Source organism: Cupressus sempervirens, chromosome 6 (genome assembly GCF_028749045.1).
Source record: "Cupressus sempervirens isolate cs-2001-9-10 chromosome 6, ASM2874904v1, whole genome shotgun sequence".
Taxonomy (NCBI): Eukaryota; Viridiplantae; Streptophyta; class Pinopsida; order Cupressales; family Cupressaceae; genus Cupressus; species Cupressus sempervirens.
In genome coordinates this window covers 259,927,422-259,948,687 of record NC_143123.1, presented here as the reverse complement: position 1 = coordinate 259,948,687, position 21,266 = coordinate 259,927,422, and the positions used below count along the sequence as shown (strand labels likewise).

General features: G+C 36.2%; 1 protein-coding gene across 2 annotated transcripts in view; it reads left to right on the top strand.

Annotated features, from left to right (window-relative positions):
* The first annotated feature begins 1,359 nt into the window (after positions 1–1,359).
* RUS4 (root UVB sensitive protein (Protein of unknown function, DUF647)) overlaps positions 1,360–21,266 on the top strand; it is an 81,459-nt gene continuing 61,552 nt past the window's right edge. Inside the window, exons 1-3 of one of the 2 annotated variants that reach the window (XM_089787752.1) lie at positions 1,360–2,284; positions 3,368–3,514; positions 3,597–3,743. In XM_089787752.1, the coding sequence (XP_089643878.1) occupies positions 1,814–2,284; positions 3,368–3,514; positions 3,597–3,743 (765 nt within the window). In that variant the 5' untranslated portion in view covers positions 1,360–1,813. The remainder of the gene's footprint in view (positions 2,285–3,367; positions 3,515–3,596; positions 3,744–21,266) is intronic. The other variant, XM_089787754.1, reaches the window with a different exon arrangement.

The window sequence follows — 21,266 nt, the reverse complement described above, 5'->3', positions numbered from 1 at the left end:
TTGCATGTCCATAACTACTTCAAAATAATATTTATTCAACAACATGCACAATTTAACATTAATATATCACATGGAAAATCAAAATTATCAAAAAAAGGTTTAAAAAGGTTTGAAGAATAATTTATATCCAAAGCTTTAACATGTCTTAATAAAACAACATAAAAGTACAAGAAACATATTGTAAACTCTTAATATCGTATAACACAAGTATCATAGAGCTTGAATAGAAATGAAAAATTATTTACTCATTTTTCTAGGAGAACACCATGTAAGAATTTGCCTAAGGCAATAATTCAACACCAAGATCAAGAAGCTCAATAGATAGCACAAGAGAGACTAATGATGATCAAATGAGAATCTCAATAACGATCAAAATGATAATGGATATCAGATGAATACACACTAGAAGTGCCTTGCATATAAAGACAACTAGAATGACTAGGAGTCAGCAAAGAGATAAACATCACAAATAAGCACATGTCCACCAAGAGTGGATTACCCTCCATTGAGCACAAGAGTTTGTGCGATGATGTGAGGATAAGTTTACATAGGTGTATCCCATAAAGAGATGTTGTAGACACCATGAGCTCAAATAAGTTGCTAACTCGTGTGTTGTTAACATGACAACTCATATGTCTATGCATATTCCTAAGTGTCTAGAATACAACTAATATAAAATGCATTATCCTAAGTAAACTTAAGTAAAGCGTAATAATAATTAATTATTTACACTAACATAATAGGATTCTCATAAAGCCTACAAATTAATGGATCCATAAACACATGAAATTTTCTATGAGAGGAGGGTACACTTTGAAGAAAGTTGTCCAAGCTTTACTTCTTCAACTCCTTCTTCCTCCTTCATTGAAGAGAGTGACAGTGATGAAAGTGACTTGGAAGATGTCCGTCCACGACCCAAATAGAGGCAACCGATAGATGAGAGGGTGGGTATGGTTAGTGAATAATCTAAAAGACTTCAATCCTTCATTCTCTATAGATCATACGTTATACACCATGCCAAAAGTCTTCTTGAAAGCAATAAAACAACAATATACCTCATTTTTCTTTATTCTATACTTTTGAGAATGATTATATCTTTTACATTTTGTATGTGAAAATCATATTAAAAAATATTTGCCCTTTATATAGATCCTATGCTTTCATTTATTGTTTATTTAAAAATAAAATAAATATTTTTTAAAAGAATATTTGATTACTTTTCAAGTTATTTGATACCTCTTACCTTTTATGCTTGAAAATCATACACAATATTGACCATTTATGTAGATTCTCCTATTGTTTATTTAAAAATAAAATATGATAATCTATTAAAAAATATTTGAATACAATCATACGGCCATCAAATTATGGTTTGGAATGGCGTGGGAGGGCCGCCGCATAGCCGGGGTCTATCGACCGCCTGTGTGTGGGAGGAATGCATTTCTACCAGAAATCTCTCATAACGGCATTGTCCCTTGGAGTTCTTAAATTTCAAATAGCAATCAGAAACTTGTTAATTTTAGAGGATAACTATTGACCGACTCCTGATGCTTCCGAGTGCAATTCATGTCTATCCTTGACAACAATCATCCAGCTTTATCTAAAATGATAATTACATCATCGGCATTCCGTGTCCAATTTGCAAACAGAGACGACTGGTATTGAAGAAGAGTGTACACATTTAATAATACCACGGCACGAAAGTTTGAAAATGATGTAAATTTTTTTGCCAGATATCCAATGCCCTCCACCATTGAGACAGACTTGTGCCTCTGTTCAAAATCCAATTCTCGAGTTACTCGTCGTTTAATCAATGAACAGCTATCAAAACTCTCTGTTTCAGACTAATTCACATGGACTTAAGCAGGGATTTTCTGGAAAGCCAAGACGCGGATGGAAACTGCCTGGAAATTCTAAGAAACCCATTAAACTATATGCGCAGGCATGTACACGGGATGCTTTTCCAGAAGGTCTTAAGGCAGAGCATAAGCAGCAAAAGGAGATGAAGATTAAGGAGTTGGAGTATGTGCCCATTCTAGTGCACAGGAAAGGGGTCTCTTTACGGTATGCTTGGGACGGCCAGTGCCTTCTCCTGGAGAAACAATTAAAAATACTGGAGGCCCAAAGCTTTAAGCAGTTCCTCAAGGATTGCGTGAGAAGGGTGAGGTTAATACTGATATCCCTTTTTGTTCCAGAGCAGGTTACATCAAATTACATGGGTTTTCTGAAATGGCAGTTTGTTCATCGCATATTCAGCTCAGCCATTCAAGTTCAAGCCACTCAGGTACGAATTTCTGCTGCTTCCTTTTATCTTTGTTGTCCGCATTAGATGATGACGAAATTATTTTTGTATTTAGGCATTCTGTTATTGTATGATTCTTGAAGTATTCTGGTAACACATAACACAAAATCGTTTAGGCTTTGAGGCCCCATAAACAATTTTAGTCTTGTGGATGTAAGTAAACTCTTCCTTCTTCGTTCTGGAACAGCTGCTATGCTTTTTTTTATAGATTCAGATTTAAATTTAGATTCAATTTTATATACAGCTTTACAACCTGTTTCGGGGTATTGCCTTGTTAGATTGTTTCGCACAGCAGTTGCTTTGAGACTTCTTCTCTTGCTTGTTGGTTTTACGTTGTGCCATCTGTGGATGTTAATGTACAAAGTTTGTTTTTTGACTGAGGCAAATGAAGGTTACAATGTATTAAATGGAATCTTGACCCCTGATTCTTTAATGGAAGCATATTATATTTTGGACCGATTTGTAATATTAGCATAAATAAAGGTTACAATGCATTAAATGGAATTTTGACCCCTGATTCTTTCATGGAAGCATATTATAGTCTGGACGAATTTGTAATATTATCATTTTCAATAAAAACATTATCATTAGAGTATGACTCAATGCCCTTTGAGAAGTGCTGTTGTTTTCAGTGAAAAGGTTAAAGCGGTTAAGTGCCCTACTGCATTTCCTTTGTTGTTTGCAGTAGTGATGCTTGTTGTTTAAGGTTTGTGGAAGAGATGTACGCATCATTCTTATCGATTGGGTGCATATGGCCCTATGGGGATAAAAATTAAGTTACAGAAGACACTCGAGTATTACTACAACTCAGTGTTTCTAGACAATGCTGGGACGTGCTTTTTTAATAGCGGAATGGAGAAGAAATGAGTCCTCTTTTTGTCTTTTACTTTGCTGTATTTGCTTGTGGTGCTTAGGGTAAAAAAGGTTTTTTCTGAGATGTAAATAAGAAATTACATGAATTTAGATTAACTAATGAGTTGCTCTAGGACAAATCGTGTTGCTTTATTGAAATCTGAACATATCATTTTTCAAACTGACTGAGCTAAGACATGGAGGAACCTGCAGGCAATGCTGCTGGCCATTGGAATAGGAGCAAAACGGTCTCTTCCTTCAGCAGCAGCCTTGAATTGGGTGCTCAAAGATGGGCTTGGGCGGCTGAGCAAATTTATCTATTCAGCAAGCCTGGGCTCTGCATTTGATGCTGATCTAAAGGTTTGTCATGATGACTTTAATTAGGCTGCAACCTTGTGGAGTCCGAATTTTGGCTTCCAGCTAAAATTGGCTACTTTTGCAGAGAGTGAGGTTTTCTACATCTGTTTTGTTCAGCATCAGTGTTGGTGTAGAGTTGCTGACTCTAATTTTTCCTCAGCACTTTTTACTGCTTGCAACAGTCGCCAACATTGGCAAGTCCATAAGCCTGGCAGCTTGCATTGCCACCAGCGTAAGAGTCTTGATCTTTATTTAGAGTACATCTTGAGATTAACTTTACTGGATGGTGTTATATACTTCTGTTCACTGTGTTCTGGTTGGACCTTTGTTATAAATGAAAACACCAATCTAATTTTCTAGTCAAAAAACCTTGCACTAAATATTGACCAAGAATATGAATGCCTATGCCTATGCATATTGCATATTTAATATAATGAAGAAAGGCTTAAAAGATTGTAAAGACATGTCATTTCTTGTACAAATTATAGCTTACATATTTTGTTCATTTGTTCTTTGTGTTTTCATTGTCTAAGCTACTCTCAGATTCTTTTCATGACAGTCCTATACAAGCAATAGTTAATTTTTCACAAAGGGAAAAATGTAGAATAGAAAAGAAACGCCATCTATTTATTTTCACCAAACATTCCATAGCTACCAAGCAAGGTGATAGATCAAATTATTTGTTGAACAATCTGCTCTGCATTAAGAGGAAAAAGATCTATTTAGATAGCTTGAGTTCAGTAAACAAACATCTGAAGTTTCTTTACTTTTTACTCGTGTTTTAAAGTTTCTACATGTCTGAAGATTCATCCAGCATAAACTGAATACTGGACTGAACCAGTAAGATCTGTTTGCCCCTACAAATAGTTTTTGAAGTGTAGAAAACTAATCAAGACTTATTTAAAACTTTCAGTTATCACCATTTGCCCTATTATATGTATTAAAGCCTGATTTGAAATTGCGAATCTAAAGTCTATGTGAAGATGGAGCTGCAAAGCTTGTGTTTAGTGTATATATGACTACAGATGCGAAGACTTGCATTGCAAGTGTCTAATTTTCTCATCCAGCAATAACTTTGAAATGTGTGATACAACTTACAGTTTAAGATGCTTTTATAAAAGCATATTTAATATACTAAGATCTAGTATATCATATCATAGGAAACAAGCGGTGCTTCATACTCGATTTAGATATTCCTGCACAAAACTAATTTTTTATATTATTGCACTTGACCTTGCCATTTTTTCTCCGTCTGCTTAGGAAACAATCAAGATTGTGCAAGAACTGAGTTGTTTATGTGCTGAAACTGATTAGAGATGGTTGTAATATCTAATGAACAAAACAAAATCTGAAACAATACAAGAAACTGAAAGCTAACACAAGAAAACACTCTAGATAAAACAATATGGTAATCAACTCGAGATGAGTTAGGCACTTTGTCAGTGGCAATCTGTTGCAAACACAAGAAAACTAGGAAAAACGCAAAGATTACCCTGGAGAACAAATTGTAGGAAAAATCATGAGAAGATTAAAGCGCTGTCTTCTTTGGCCACCATTTCTACTGAAAACAGAAGTTTATTAGTATTTGACTTAGTTATCCTGGTTTGCCGGTATGGCCTCAAGACCAGGTCTGGATTCAAACCAATACCTGGTTTGGGTCCAATTTGCCAAAAATTCGACCAGGGTTCAATTCTTGGCAACATGGTTTGAACTGGACCCAAGTGAAAACAAACCTGGGCAAATTGGTCACGGACAGATCAAATTTGCAGCGAACCACGTCGAACTAGGTCCCGCAGACGGCATTTAAGTCATTTTTTGGACATATTTTATAATTTTTTGAGTTCCTAAACCCTAAAAAGTGAATGTAAATGGCTTATGTTGGCTTCTAACACTCGTTTGTGGCTTCTGACACTAATATGATGGTATAATTACAAGTTTAAAGTTTATGCCTGTGGTGTTTTTGTTGTTTAAATGATTAAATCATATGATTGTATGATACTATGTGACATTCTAAGTTAAACTTATTCTTCTAGGCTTCATATATATATATATATATATATATATATATTTGTAATTTTTACATGTTTTTGTATGAATGAACCAAAATAAATCCAAATTCCTTTCCAAAATATTTCCGTACCAGTGAACCGGTTCTTCAAACTCAAACCAGTAACTAAGGTATTTGAGGTCCTCAAGGACACAAATCATCAAATAAGTTATTATATTGCATCCAGCTCATTAAAAGAACAAACTGATTTCTTTCACATAGCTTCAATAGCTTTCAACTGGATTCCTATGATGACCTGTGAGGGTGTATTTCTACAGCCACAGTAAGGTATGATTGACACTTGAAACTCATTTGCGAATGAAGCAGAAAAGACATTGTTTTGATACCGTTTCTTGACAATTTTGTTTCTTTTGCTGAACTTATGATCTGACAATGTGAAACTATCTCTTGGGTCTTTGCATATTACATCATAATTTACATTTATTAATTATTGCTAAAACATTATAATTTCATTTTTATATAAAAAACATGGGCAAAATATAACAAAATTGTATGTAATATATTTGGATTTCTGTCCATATGAAACATTGAGATACAATCTACTTTATTCAAGATACGCATATACACTAATGTTTGAGGATGTTTAAAACGAGTATAATCTAATTATAAGTCAGTCAGATGTACCAAAACGGATGCCTCCAAGTAGGGTACTACATATTTCTCCCTTAAATTTGTCCTGAAGTGGCCAAGATACAAATGCTACTTCCTTTTGTGTGTCCTTCCAGACAATGCTGAACCTAAAAATCAATTACATATCATCAAAGTTGAAGCAATTGGGCACTCCAAGACCTACATTACCCCAAATGAATCCCACTTTATGAAGAAGACCAATAAAGTATGAGACAGATTGCAGATGTTCCTCCTTAAAACCAGACATATTACATGTAATGAATCTTATGTAGGTTGGAGGGCAAAGAGAATCTGTACACAACCAAGCTTACTCTCCTCAAAGTTTCAAAATCCACTGAAATAGCAGTTAATTTGATCCTATATTCTTGCAAGCTGTTAATATAATACTAATTTGTCTCCAATTAGAAAACTTCTACAAACTACAAGAATTGGCATAAATATTTTGATGATCTTATGTTTCTCTGAGGTGTAGATGTATTACATATAATGAATCTTATGTAGTTTGGACGGCAAAACAAATCTGTACAAAACCAAGCTTACTTTTTACAAAGTTTCAAAATCCACTGAAATGAGCAGTTAATTTGATCTTATATTCTTGCAAACTGTTAATTTAAGACTAATTTGTCTCCAATTAGAAGACTTCTATGAACTACAAGACTTGGCATAAATATTTACAAACTACAAGACTTGGTATAAATATTTCCTAAGTTACTGATTTGTCCCTAGATCAGCTGGACTATTACGAAGTAATTGGTAAAATACCTGCTTGTTATTAATAGAGACCGAGAGGTCATTATATACAAAAGAATGGAACGATGTTTCATTAGGAAACGATCGTAAAGAATAGAAACATTCTATTCTAGCTGAAAGAAAACTAAAAAAGCTACAGCTAACTAAAGCTAATTAAATATTAGAAACATTCTAATATTTACACTAGATTACAAATAGATTACCATTAACTAATAATTGACGATTTTCTATTATCGTTATACCCTCCCTTGATGGTTAATCTATCTTCAACACCAAGCTGTCCTCTGAATTTGACAAACTTATTAGGATCGAGAGGCTTGGTGAGAATGTCTGCAGTTTGATCTGTGGTAGGAACATACTGCAAATCTATTGTCCCGTCTTCATCCAGCTGTTGTATGTAGTGATAGTGAACATCCACATGCTTGGTTTGTTCATGGAAGATTGGACTTCGTGCTGACTTGATAACGACTTCGTTATCAACAAACAGAGTAATCGATCCTATTGGTGACATCTACATATCCCTAAGCATCCGATGAAGCCAAACAACTTCACATCTTGCCTTAACAGTTACTCTATACTCGGCCTCTGTAGAGGACAGAGAAACTGTTTGTTGCTTCTTATTGGTCCATGTGAGGACACAGGATCCCAAACTGAACACATATCCAAAAGTTGATTTTATATTGTCAACAGAGCTTGCCCAATCTAAATCTGTGAACCCATTGAGTCTAGGATTAGAACTTTGAGAGGAAAGAAGTCCATACTCTGAAGTGCCCTTCACATAACGAAGCACACACTTTGCTGCCATCCAATGATTAGCCTTAGGAGCTGTCATAAAGCGTGAGATGTAGTTGACTGCGAAGCAGATGTCAGGCCTAGTAGTAGAGAGGTAGATGAGGCTGCCTACTAGTTGCCTGTATGTAGGATCATCAATAGAAGGAGAATCAAACTTTGCAGATATCTTGAGACCTTTCGCCATGGGTGTAGTTGCAGGCTTGCAATCCTGCATACAAAATTTGTCTAATAGAGCCCTGGCATATTTGGACTGAGAAATGAATATACCAGAAGACTATTGCCAAACCTCAACAGCTAGGCAATAATGCATGAGCCCAAGGTCAGTCATATCGAAAGACTGGCATAAATTCTGTTTGATTCCCTGAGTCAACGATGCTGAACCACCAATGATGATCAAATCATATGCATAAATGACTAGGAGGATGATGTCACTGTCAGTAGTCTTGATGTACAAATTTGAGTCTAAAGAACTCCTCTAGAAGCCTTGATCACTGAGTTACTTATCAATTTTTATGTACCATGCTCAATAGGCCTGCTTCAATTCATAGAGAGTTTTTACCAATTTGAAAATCTAATGGTCTTGACCAGCAACCTTGAAACTAGGAGGCTGCGTCATGTAGACCTCTTCATGGAGATCACCATTCATGAAAGCGCTCTTGACATCCATCTGATGGACCTTCCAATGAAATTGAGCTGCCATGGCTAGGACTAATTTGATGGTGCTCATCTTTATAGTATGAGCAAAGGTTTCCATATAATCAATGCCTTGATGTTCAGAAAAGCCCTTCGCAACTAAACGATTCTTGTACTTATCCAAAGTACCATCCGATTTGTATTTGATTTTGTAAACCCATTTGCAGACAATGGGTCTTATCCCTCGTAGAAGATCATAAAGGACCTAGGTGTTATTCTTCAACAAGCTCTGGTGTTCAAATGTCATGGCCTATTCCCATTCTGGAATTCCTTCAGCCTCGGACGATGTTTGGACATACTGTGAATGTTGGCCATCGGAGCAAAGTTAACAAAACCTATAGGTTTTCTCTTTTTCCAAGTATTTCTCCCATCAATGAGCTCATCATCACGAAGACCAACAAGTGTCTTAGCCCACCACTTAGGCCGGAGAGGAGAATGACCAACATTAATATCAAGAGATGCTTGGTGATCAGGTTCTTAATCAGAAGAATCTGGATCAAACTCAGGTGAAGTATCTACAAATTGAGGTGATCCTACAAGAGAAGTTGGAGGTGTTTGTATAGGGATCACTAGTATAATTGGAGTTGCAGGAGCTACTAGAGCTCTCCCATCAGGTGGACCTAATGGAAGCCTAACTCCCAAATCGTGAGCCTTAATAGGTTGTTTTGCTGGATCAGGAACAAGAGAAATAGAGGCATGAAAGGTCCTCGCTGCTCATCAAAGACTACATCATGGCTATAGATATGATGAGATGTCTCAACATCAAACAGGCGGTAGGCTTTGTGAAGACTACTGTATCCAACAAGAATGAGTTTTTGACTTTTGGCATCCAACTTAGTGCATGATGCATCAGGGATCCAAACAAAAGCAAGGGAGCCAAAAACCTTCAGGTGACTGATTTTGGGCTTGCGCTCTGACCAAGCCTCTTTCGAAGTTTTAGCTTTGACTGCCATTGGGTGATCTGTTCAAAAGATAAATTGCAGTGTTGACTGCTTTTTCCCAAAACTTCTTCGGAACATGTCTGTGTTCGAGTATGGATCGAGTCATCTTGATGATTATCCTGTTCCAATGTTCAACTACACTGTTCTGTTGTGGTTTGGGGTGTGGTTAGCTAGCGTTTGATGCCATGAGTATCCAAGAAGCTAGAGAAATCATTAGTAAAAAATTCCCCCTCATTGTTTGATCGAAGAGTAAAAATAGATTTTTGAGACTATTTTGCAACTAAAGGTTTAAACTTCTGAAATATAAGAAATGCATCTAATTTCTTTTTAAGGAAATACACCCACATTTTTCTACTGAAATCATCAACAAACAATAGAAAATACCTGGACCCAAGAATAAAAGGAGTGGCCATAGGGCTGCAAATATCGAGATGAACAAGCCGAAGTACTTGAGAAGCTTGCCATGAATCACTACTGGTGAAAGGTGTATGATGTTGCTTCCTAGCCTGGCGTGCATTACAAACTCCAAGCTGCTGAGTTTGAATCTCTAGCAATCCAAGAACTAACTCATCTTGAGCAAGCTGTGAGAGATAATGCACATTTAAGTGCGCATATCACTAATGCCAAAGTGTGCTAATAGAAGATTGCCGAGTAGCCATAGCTAAGTCCCGAGAATCACCAGAATCAATAAGTCGGAAAAGACCATGATCCTCAAAACCCACTGCAACAATAGACTGAGTCGCCCTATCAGCGATGGTACAACGATGGTACATTGATGTGAACTGAAGGTGACATCTAACTGTGGAGAATGTCGCAGTAGTTGACTGACTGAGAGTAGATTTAGTTCCATCCCTAGAACATAATACACATCGAGGAAAATGAGATTCCTCCTAGCAGACTGTATCTGAATATTGCCTTTGCTGACAACAGTGTACTCTTCTCCGCCACCAAAAATAATATTCTGAATAAGGTTGGTATTCAGTGAACCGGTCTTTGTGGTGGGTGAAGTGATGAGAGGCACCTAAATTAATGTACCAAGTAGATGACTTCAAAGGATCTAAAGGTGTTTTAGCCATGAAGGCATAAAAAGAAGATTTTGTCTGCTTAGTGTGCTCTACACTATTTGCTTTGGGTTGCGAACTTGATTGCTTGGATTGAGATGCTAAGCGTTTCCGATATTCAACCTTCATGTGCCCAAACTTGTGGCAATAGTTGCATTGAATTTTCTTCTTTCGGGATCCATCTAATGCTGGAGCAAAAGACTTCTGTTGAGACGACTGCTGAAAATTGCCTTTATCCTTTCGAAAGAATTTAGCAGCAAAGGCTTGCTCTGTAGAGGTGGAGCTGAAACTGCTACCGAACTGTTGTTTCCACCAATCTTGCTGAAGCAGAAGTATGCAGAGATTAGTGAACTTCAGATTAAAACCAGAAGACATGATGTTGAAAGTCTTGATAAAATGCTCATAGGACTTTGGCAAACTTTGGAGAGTGATAACCAAAATATCCTCTTCCTCCATCTTGTGACCAATGATAAACAACTTATCACGAATTTCCTCAATCCTATTCAGGTGAGCCTGGAGTGAGGTTTTCTCATCCATGATAATAGAAAACAGAGTGTTCTTCAAAAAGAAAGCTCTGGTTTTGTCAAAAGTCTCATGAAGACCTTTAGACATGTCCATATCTTGACAGTTGTCTTGTCAGATAGAATCTGAGAGAGCTGATCATCAGCCACGTATAATTTGAGAAGCATCAATGCCTCTTGATTATTCAGATCCCAAGTATCCTGATTAGTACCAGGAGCAGTCAGACACTTCGTAACACCCATAACAATTTGATCGGTATCCGATATTCAAAAATTGCTATGCTCCACTGCTTCCAAGTGCCATAATTTCGACCTTTGAAAATCAGCAAAGGCACATTCTTCGAGGCAAAAAATGGAAGACCCTGAAAATTTGGAGTGGCCCAAAAGAGAGCTTGAAAAACCCTGAAGGAATATGTTGTCGATTTTTGGATCCGTTGGCTTGAAAATCGAGGCACAAAATTCAAGGCACCCAGAAAAATTTGACGATAACCCAATTGAGCTCTCGAAAAACCCATCAAGAATATATAGTAAAAAAAATTTTGATGTCAAAAAACTAGGGCTTCGAAGAAAATCCTAGTCGACATCTGTGGAGGTCGGAGTTGTAGAGATTAATGGCAGATTGGGATAGAACTTGTCGATTTTTGTTGCAGGGCTCGACTAGAGGCTGAGGTGGCATTGAATCTTGCTGAAGATGTGGAGATTTAACTCCACCAACGGAAAAAAATGCAGGCCTGAGGTCTAAGAGCCGTCTGTAGAAAAAAAGGCCACGAAAATGACCCTTTGTGCCGTAGTTTTTGAACGCTGCCCCAAAAATGCGACTGTAGTAGAAACTTGTTCATGAGTGCCGCAATTTCTTAGAAGAAGTCGGCAACAACATACGCAAATGTCTGAGGATGCGTTTTAATGGATGACGTGAAAACAAAGCCTGAAACCTACGATTGCATGCCACAATTTCATACCATAACCTCAGATTGCTTGCTTGAAAGAAAAATTGGGAGTCGCAGACTAGCATTCAAATGTCTCAAGGCAGAAACCCTAGGTGGCTTATAGAGAAAGAGACTGAAATAATTTCAAAAAATATGAACAAACAATTTCGTAAGAAATTATAAATTTGTCGATTTTTTGTTGAAGTATTGGCTTTGATACCATATTATGAAGTAATTGGTAAAATACTTTCTTGTTATTAATAGAGACCGAGAGGTCATTATATACAAAAGAATGGAACGATGTTTCCTTAGGAAATGATTGTAAAGAATATAAACATTCTATTCTAGCTGAAAGAAAGCTAAAAAAACTACAGCTAACTAAACCTAACTAAATATTAGGAGCATTCTAATACTTACACTAGATTACAAATAGATTACCATTAACAAATAATAAACGATTATCTATTATCGTAATATGGACTCGAAAGCGGATATGTGGGGATTCTGGATATGTTCGGATTCCCTGCAGGTGCCGGTAGCCAGCACTTGCAAGGAGTCTGGACGCATCCAGTGGAATCCAAACCAATTGAATTGCTTGTGAGTACTAATGAAGGCACAAATCTAGACAACCTTCAAAAAGATTTCTGAATGGGACCTAATCCTAATAGTAATTGGTCTGTTTCACTTGGCTTTGCTTTGTTTTTGTGATGACATCTCACTTGTTAACCAATAATCATCATATCTTGACAAAGATTTGTATGCACTAGAATTAGAAGATCCTTTTGATGCTTGTGCACGGTAATTATGAAAATAAGCTGGGGATAAAATGCGTTGGACCACATCTTCTGGGGTACAGTATGTCCTGAACCAATTAATTATGAAAATAAGCTGGTGGTAAAATGTGTGGGACCACATCTTTTGGGATACAATACGTCCTGAACTGATATTTCCATCCTTTCTTATGAATACAAGTGAAACAAATAATAAAAATGTGTTCAACTCAATTTCTATGCATTCGACTACAAAAAGTTTATAAGAAAGTAGAATCATAGGGCTTAAATAAGAAGTAAAAATGTGGCTAATATCCCCACGTAAATGATACAGTAGTAACCATCAAAGAAATATATTTTCTTATGCACGCAAAAAATATAAAAATCACAAAGACTGAAGCAAAGGATATTATCCACTTGTTTGGCAATGAATTGAAATACAAGGGCATAAGATGGCTTGGAATCTACATGCAATCTACCACAAGACCCCAACAAGAAAAATATATTAAATACAAGGTTGATGATACAATTTATCAGGATGACATATCATAGACCATGGCAAAAGTGTCATGTATTTGAATTGAAGGCCATCTTCTTAAATAGTAGACATGAAGACAAGGATGCTTTATATAGTGTAGTTCTTAAGGAAAGGGCAACTAATTCAAGCTAAAAAATATTTTGGCCAATTCAGGTTGCAGATGTGATTTTGAGATTCAAATGATTTGTTTTTGTATATTTCTTGCATTTTTTTGCATATATATATATATAGGCTTCCTCCTGCATCTGCATCCACAAATTTTTATTTTCCTCGCATCCCATATCCGCTTCTGGAATCTGCATCCAAGTCGGTAACTTAGAATATTTTGATGATCTTATGTTTCTTTGAGCTGTTTCCTGGTTAAAAAATTGCACTTCCCTTTAAGGATGTGTATGTGGATCAGTCATAGCTTGATACACAAGCCTGTATCAATTCAAGGGAGTTATGCATGGTCTACCATACAACGTCCTATGAGGTGACATCTCAGTAGAAACCTAGTAATTGTTATTATAAGGAAAGTCTTCCAAGGGAATACAAGTCTTCCATTGTGCTTGCTAATCCTCAGGATGTCTTAAGCACTTGGTTTACTCTCTTTGTCCAACCATTTGGATTGGGATGTTGGGCAATGTAAAAATTTAGATTATTACAGAGCTGTTTGAAAAGTCTTCCCCAACAGCGATGTGAAAGCCTTGCAAAAAATTAATCTATAGAGCAATTCCACATAGCCTGACTATCTTGTCCCCATACAACCACGCTATGCCTTATATGTATTCTTTGTGGGAAGAAAATAAGATAAATTGGTTAATTAATCCACAACCATGTAAATATCATGTTTGTGTGGAGTCATGCATACTCCATCAATAAAAATCTATTGTGAGTCAAACCTACATCCAATTTCCTTTGAAGGTTTTTGGATGATATGATAACCATGTTCTACTTTCATTCCTTGATAGTTCAAAGTCAAATATTTAAGTCACATGGTCAGCATGCTTTCAATGGGAAAGAAATAAAGAACACTTAAAAATTGACCTACATTTTCTCAAGTTTGGAATGAATATTGAACTGACCATTGCAAATATGAGTAGAAACAAGACGATTGTTATAACTTATTTCCTTAAATAAGATGCACTAAGGATTTTTGTATGGAAAAACATTGAGATGTTTAGTGTAGGTCCAGTTGATGTCATTCCAGACAAGTTGTTTTAGTATTGTAATATATTATATCCATTTCTGTTAAAAAATAATAGCCAGGGCGATTATGCAATCTGTTGGGTAAAGATTGATGAAGCTGCTAATTATCATGTAGGGATGAATTGGGGCTGGGGTGAAAGGATTATGTCAATCGAACTTATGCTACATCCACATTTAGGGTTCATTATGGTGTACCAACCTTAGCTTCTTCATTATCATCAGTTGCATGCTGATCTTCACAATCTAATTTTATTTCCTATCTGTAGCTCTACTAATGCTGTTCAGATAACCTGCAGACTGTTGGATTGGTAGGGTCTACATTTTTATTATTGTTGGAGTGATAAAGAGTTGCATGAGCCCTTCTTGGTCGAATGATTTGTCTCATCATATCATCATTGTGATTATTTATTGTTATTTTGTTGGAAGAGGGTGAATGACAGACTCTTTCCCTTTCAACTCTCCTCTTGTTGGGAGAGGGTACCTTGACCTATTGATTCAATGCTACTACACATGTAACATGAGTGCTCCTCAACCTAATCTACGCACATAGAAAGAGTGTTCCTCAACCTATCACCTAGGTGGTGCTTGCATGCCTTTGGGTGCCAGTGATGCTTGCATGCTTTACTATTGGTATCATCATTTTGAAATCCGACAAAATTGCCTTTTTTTATGGAAACCTATTGGAAAATGGATTTCAAAATCTATTATACAATGGACAAAATTGGTTCTCCCAAAAATTAAAACTAAGTTGCTTGTCTTGTACAAGGATGGGTATGAGTTTAGGATTCAGATATGCTGATAAAACTATTTCATCATATAAAGAAAATAAAATTGAATTCTTACATAAATACATATTATTACAAAAAAATTCAGAACTAGTATCACTAGGTTTATCCTCATCCTCATGTGGAAATTATTTTACCTCATGATATTCTTAAGGCATGCAACTGCTGTTGTAAAATTCAGAATTGTTGAGTCTAACTTCTTGCTGGTCCTTGTGATCTTCTTTGGCATAATGTATCTCATTTGAATAGGGGGAGGTGGAAATAGTAAGTTCACTTTCATTTTTACCAAGGGTAATGATCCCTTCAATGATTTGTACGGCCTTCTTGGTTTTAGAAGTAAGTCCATCGTCCTTGTGAGTGGCTTCCATAGAAATTTGATTGTCAGCTTTGTATAATGAGTAATGAGCTATGCTTAGTTGAAAATAACTCATCTACCTCCTCTTTATCATATTCAAACATGATTGGAATATCCCTATCTTTGAGCAATTAATCTGATTTCATCTTTTCCAATACCTTTCTAGTTGTGTGAAGGCGTGCAATATTAGATCCACTCAATATCCGCTTTTCCTTTTCCTCAATTTGAAGTTCCAAAGTTTTTTCAATGTTTTAATGAGCATTATTAAAATGCACTAAGGCTGCAACCACAATATCACATAAGACTTTTAATTTATCTTCCAAATTGCATGCTCCAAATTCCTCATCTAGAAATAAACTTTCTGATTGGTCATTCAAATCAGCCCCTCTAGTGTCATCATCATGGTCTAGCTCGTGTATATAAGTTTGGATGGGCCCTTGGTTGGAAGAAATATTGTTATCCGCTGCCCTTTTTTCAGAATTTTTCTCCATCTCAAAACACATGGCCTCATCTGCTATTATGCTATCATTTTAAAATGATTCGTCATAATGGGAAGATTTATTTTCTTCCTCGAGAATATCTTGAAAAGCCAACATGTTCTCATCATGAAATAAAGCATCCTTATCAAAGTGTTTCATCAACAACAACTTGCATATCACCAAACAAGAGGCTTATATGTACGGTATCCCTTACTGTTAACCACAATTGAATCCATCTCGTTGCAAGCTTTGGTGTTACTTTGTTAAAGCCAAACTGTTGGATTCTTATCTTCTTCAATGCTGGTCTTAATTTCTTTGGCTACCTGTTCTTCCTTCTTGTCCCCATTTTTGTGATCGAGTGCCCAAGTATGCTGGCATGTGAAACAAATCTACTCTCTTCTCATTTGGTTTGTGCTCATTTTTAGAGATTCTACGACCTGATACCAACTGATATTAGCTCATTTTTAGTCATGTGCTCCTTGAACCTTTCAATCTTATACTCAATCAATTCCCTTGAGAGCTCATAAGCCATAGGTGATAATGCTTCCATTTCCAAATTGCCGACAAATCTGATTGTAACTGCTTACTATGCCATCATCCTCTTTTGAAGTTAATGACATGATAGCTTGCATACAAGCCCTCACATTGTCTGGAGGATGGTTCCTAAATTCCCTTAAGAAACATTGAAACATTTGTAGAATCATTCTTTCATGACTGAGATCTAACATGATGATAATAAAATTTGGCCTTTTCTGTAAGTTCCAAGGTCTTAGTCCGCTTACCAAAGGTAGGGTTCTTGATGTCATGAAATCCACATAAGCTGTCCACAATTAGTTGTAGAACTTTCTTCAAGATGCTATCATTATAAGGTGCAACAAGAAGTGTTATTCTGATGATTTCACTCAGACAATAAGCAACTATTAGTCTCACAGCTTCACAAGGATTTTCCATCAACCTGTGCTGGACTAAGGAAACCATTAAGGGCTGCAAAGCCCAATTCAAAAGCCTCCTATCATACTGATCCATTTTGGATAAACATGAATCTAGTTCTTCCAATTTGGAAAGAAGACCATCCTGAGATTTCATGAACTCCAATTGCAATCTAAAGATATACAGCCCATTCCCTATTTTTGTTTCTTTTTGCAAATCTCTTATTTGTTCACCATTAAAAGTGTCATTAAATTCCCTTGAGAAAACATTGCTTTTCAGATTTTCCATTATTTTAATTTCTCTTACCAAAATCTGTTATAGTAGTTTCACTAGACTGGCATGACCTCAGAATGGCCATCATCTATTTGATGAACTTCTCAAAGATTTAGTAATTAGTCATAATGTCAAACAGTTTTAACCAAAATGCTCAGCATTAGGCATCATCATAAAAAGATTACAAATCTCAGTTGGTTTTGCAAATCAGAATTTCGCCTTCTAAATAGTGGACTGAATCTGAAGACATCTTGATTACAGGGATTAGTTTTTTCCAAATCTGCAAAAACTTGTACTCACTGGATTCTGTCTTGGACTTGGATTTTCAATTAACAGTAGCAGTAGCTAATGAGTCCGACTTTTGTTTGCTGATCTCCTTTATGGTTCCATTTGATGTTGTAGTCTCAAAGGACGTTTCATGATGGAGATTAATGCAGGTATATTGATTTGGACATACTCCCCTACGGACATATATTTACATCCCTGCTCAAGCCAGTTGGAGTCCTCGGATCATGTATTAGAATGTACACGGAATCTTCTACAGCTGGTCTGAAAAGGAGTTATGTCGGACTTCTTTTGAGTTGATTTTGTGACTTAAAAGTGCTTCCTCTTCAAATTGTCAAGTCTGACAGACAAGCTAAAAGTAGTAATTGGTCACATTCTTTCAAAGCTCCTCGTCAAACAGAACCATCAAACTACTGTCTCTAAGCAAATGTCTCTTCTTGAATCAGTGCTGCTGCACTTCATTGGTTCCTTTTTTCTCATTTAGCCTGTTTCTCCTGAGTTTTTGTGTTGCAAATTTTCTTGTTCTCTTTAATTTACCTCCACTGAAGACCTTTTGTTTCTTTTCTTTCCTGTTCACGTGCTGAGCGTTCTTTTTTTCTCTGTAATTAAAATTTAATCTTTTGTTGTACTGATCTACCAGGCTCTAGCTTTCCTCTTGTTTTTGTTGCCTATTGCTTCTGCTTATACATTGCATACTTGAATACCCTTATTGTTTTCAGACCAACACGATACAGTGATACCCTAGAGTTAGATTTTGGTAGACTTACGCCGTAACTCACACACAACCAGCATACAAGTAATTTGTAAAATGATAGAGTCCTTCCCTTCCGATCTGAGATTTGACGATTCTGTCCAAAATACCTTTTTAGACTTCCACTGTGTACTGACAAGAATCTTCTTCGAACACTGCTTTTTCTTGTAACCATCCATTACAGAGTGATGCCCGAAGATAAAGCTTATGGTATTTTTCTTTTTTTATTTGGCTGGTTTATGTCTTTATTGTGCTATACTTCCTCTGTTTGTTCCTTCTATCATGGAATGTTTCAGACTTGGTATCTTCAAAAATTGCATGAACACAAAATTTTGAGCGGATCTACAGATGTAACAAATGCTGAACAAGGAGACTGCCATTCTTTCATACCCCAATCCACCATTTGCATAAGTTTCTGACAAGTGCCATTTCTAGCCTTAACGGTAATTCATGTTAATAACTCTCGTGCAGTTGAAACACTTGTTGTTATTGGTTCCTGTTGTCACTTAGGTTTGCACCCTTGTCCAAAGCCTATGCGTGAGGAGAACCTAGTGAAACATGGAAACAACCTCCAAGCTGTGGGACTTGAACTGTGAGGTTGAGTCTCCGGAGAAGGCCGGCTTCCTCTTACTATCAGGATGCACCTAACTACTCTTGGAGAGGACAAGGGAGAAGGAGAGCATGAAAGCAAATCTACCTAATCTAATCTAAAGAGGTGATGCACCAAAATAGAGTGTTCAGACCAATCTCTGCCCATATATGCACTATTGAACCAGAATGAAACTAAGGATATACACATTCAGACTTGCTTTTAATCTAATAACCACATGCAGACCAAAAAAGCTGAATGAATGACACAAGGAAAGAGAAGATTCACTTATATGTCATTCAGAGGCTGAAAGAGATACAGCCAGGCAGATTACAGACTTTCACAAAACAATGGCGAAGGCAAAGAGTTCTTGCACTTTCATACCAGTTCCATCTTCCCACTGCCAACTCCTGACACCGGAGATATGAAATGTTTGCAGGAAGCTTGGTCGATTCAGCTTTCATGAATAAATTATGAAGAAACAACATTTGCAGGTCTAATGATGTCCACAATGTGCTTTCTCTGTCAATATCAAAGTGTCAACTCTTTTGTTTTGTATATATGCTCGGAATTTAGAATAGTCAGCAAAGCAAACTTACTATCACATTAAAGTTTATTGTCAGCTCAAATATTATGCGGAGAACAATAACAGTTCACAGCGAGCTCATATTCCCAAACTACATTAGGGCTTGGCCAACTAATACAACTCCTAACTATAGTTTATAAAACCTCCTTGGCATATATTCACCCCAGCATGGGAATAATGCTTATGGCAAGGTACTCCCTCACATCAACATTAAAATTACTCTAAATATCAAACATTTGAATCGGGCCCGACATAAATTTTAATTCTCGTGCAAATAATAATTCAACAAACATTTATTTCCAACTGGAGTCTGAATTGAAGTCGCTCAAAACATATTTTCTTGGCTATATCGATGCCCATTGAAATAGTAAATTGTTGGACATTAATCTGCTTCGATAAAAAATAAGGAGAAGTCGCTAGCGTATGTATGACCAATAGAAGGCTCTGCATTTTTTTTCTTCAAATAGTAAATCTCATATTATTGTCTAGTTTAATATCAAACATTTAACCAATGAATATTAAACAATTTATATAGGTTCAGTGCAAGAATATGAAAGCTCGACAAATATATTAAGGGCCTCTACTATCAATTTAGGCAATCTCCATAAATACTTCTTCAGCAATCAATAAATTTGGCATCAATTAAAATCCTAGCTTCAGAATAGATTATGGCAAAACCAATTCTTTGCTCAATGAATCGACTTAAGAAAATAATACTTTATCTTCCCAAACCAGTCAATATAATTCAGACCTGCAATAACTCATCTGCAAATTTATCCTTTGATTCCGAACAATCAAACTTCACTTCTCTGTTGCTTATAAAACCCTCTTAGGCTGGCGGGAATTAATTGAGTTCCCTTTCAGCTCTTAGATCATTCTTGAGTTTGTCATTTTCTGTCAATGGATTGGTGATTTCATGATTTGCATTGTCCATCTGATTTCCCATGTCTGCCTGATGTTGTGATAGCTGTTGGATTTTATTGGTCTTTTCTTCTAATCTTGATGCAAGTAATCTTTTATCTTCATCTGTCGTTTCTTTGTCATTCACTGCTTTGTTCTTTTGTTCCATGACTTCGCATAGCTTGACTGAGTGACTTTCTTGATCTCTTTTCAATTTCCTTACTTCTTCTTGTAGAATGGTATTCATTCCTAGTAGATCTTCTATAGCTACATCTGCTTCTTCTGAACTTCTTTCTCTGCAGAGGTCTTCTATTCTTTCTTCTATGTATAGATTGTCATTCATCTGCATAGCTAACTCTTTTCTTCTTTTCAGAGAGTGAGTGAGTTGCTCCTTGAGTTTCTTGACTTGTTCCATAACCATATGTAGATCTAGTTTGTCATTCTCAATAGCTTTCTCTAGCTTGTACACTTCAACTCACACCACAATAATATCTCAGTGGATATTATTTTTCATGTTCCCCGCACCAATTTTCTCAGAAATATAAACCATAGAAGTGAGAATTGTTTTGGGAAAAAATCGGCAAACCCAAAGAGTAGGATTCTTTGAAGATATTGGGAAAAAATCTGGAAAAAAATGGATTTGCAAAAAAAGGTAAAAACTTAAAGCAAAACAGTAATTTTAAACAAATATAAATTAAGGGGCATTTCCACATCATAGATACATTGACAGTAAATAAAATATAGAGTTTAACTAGTAGATTGTACATAGTAGATTTCATCATTAAAATTTTTATATAGATATCACTGATTTCATCGAACAAAAAATACCACGAGAGCATAAAAGATAACTAGATGGAGACAATTGTCAAATGTCAATTACAATATAGTTTGTGACTTCGTACAAAGTCAACCTATAAACTAAGTACAAAGTTCCAAAATTA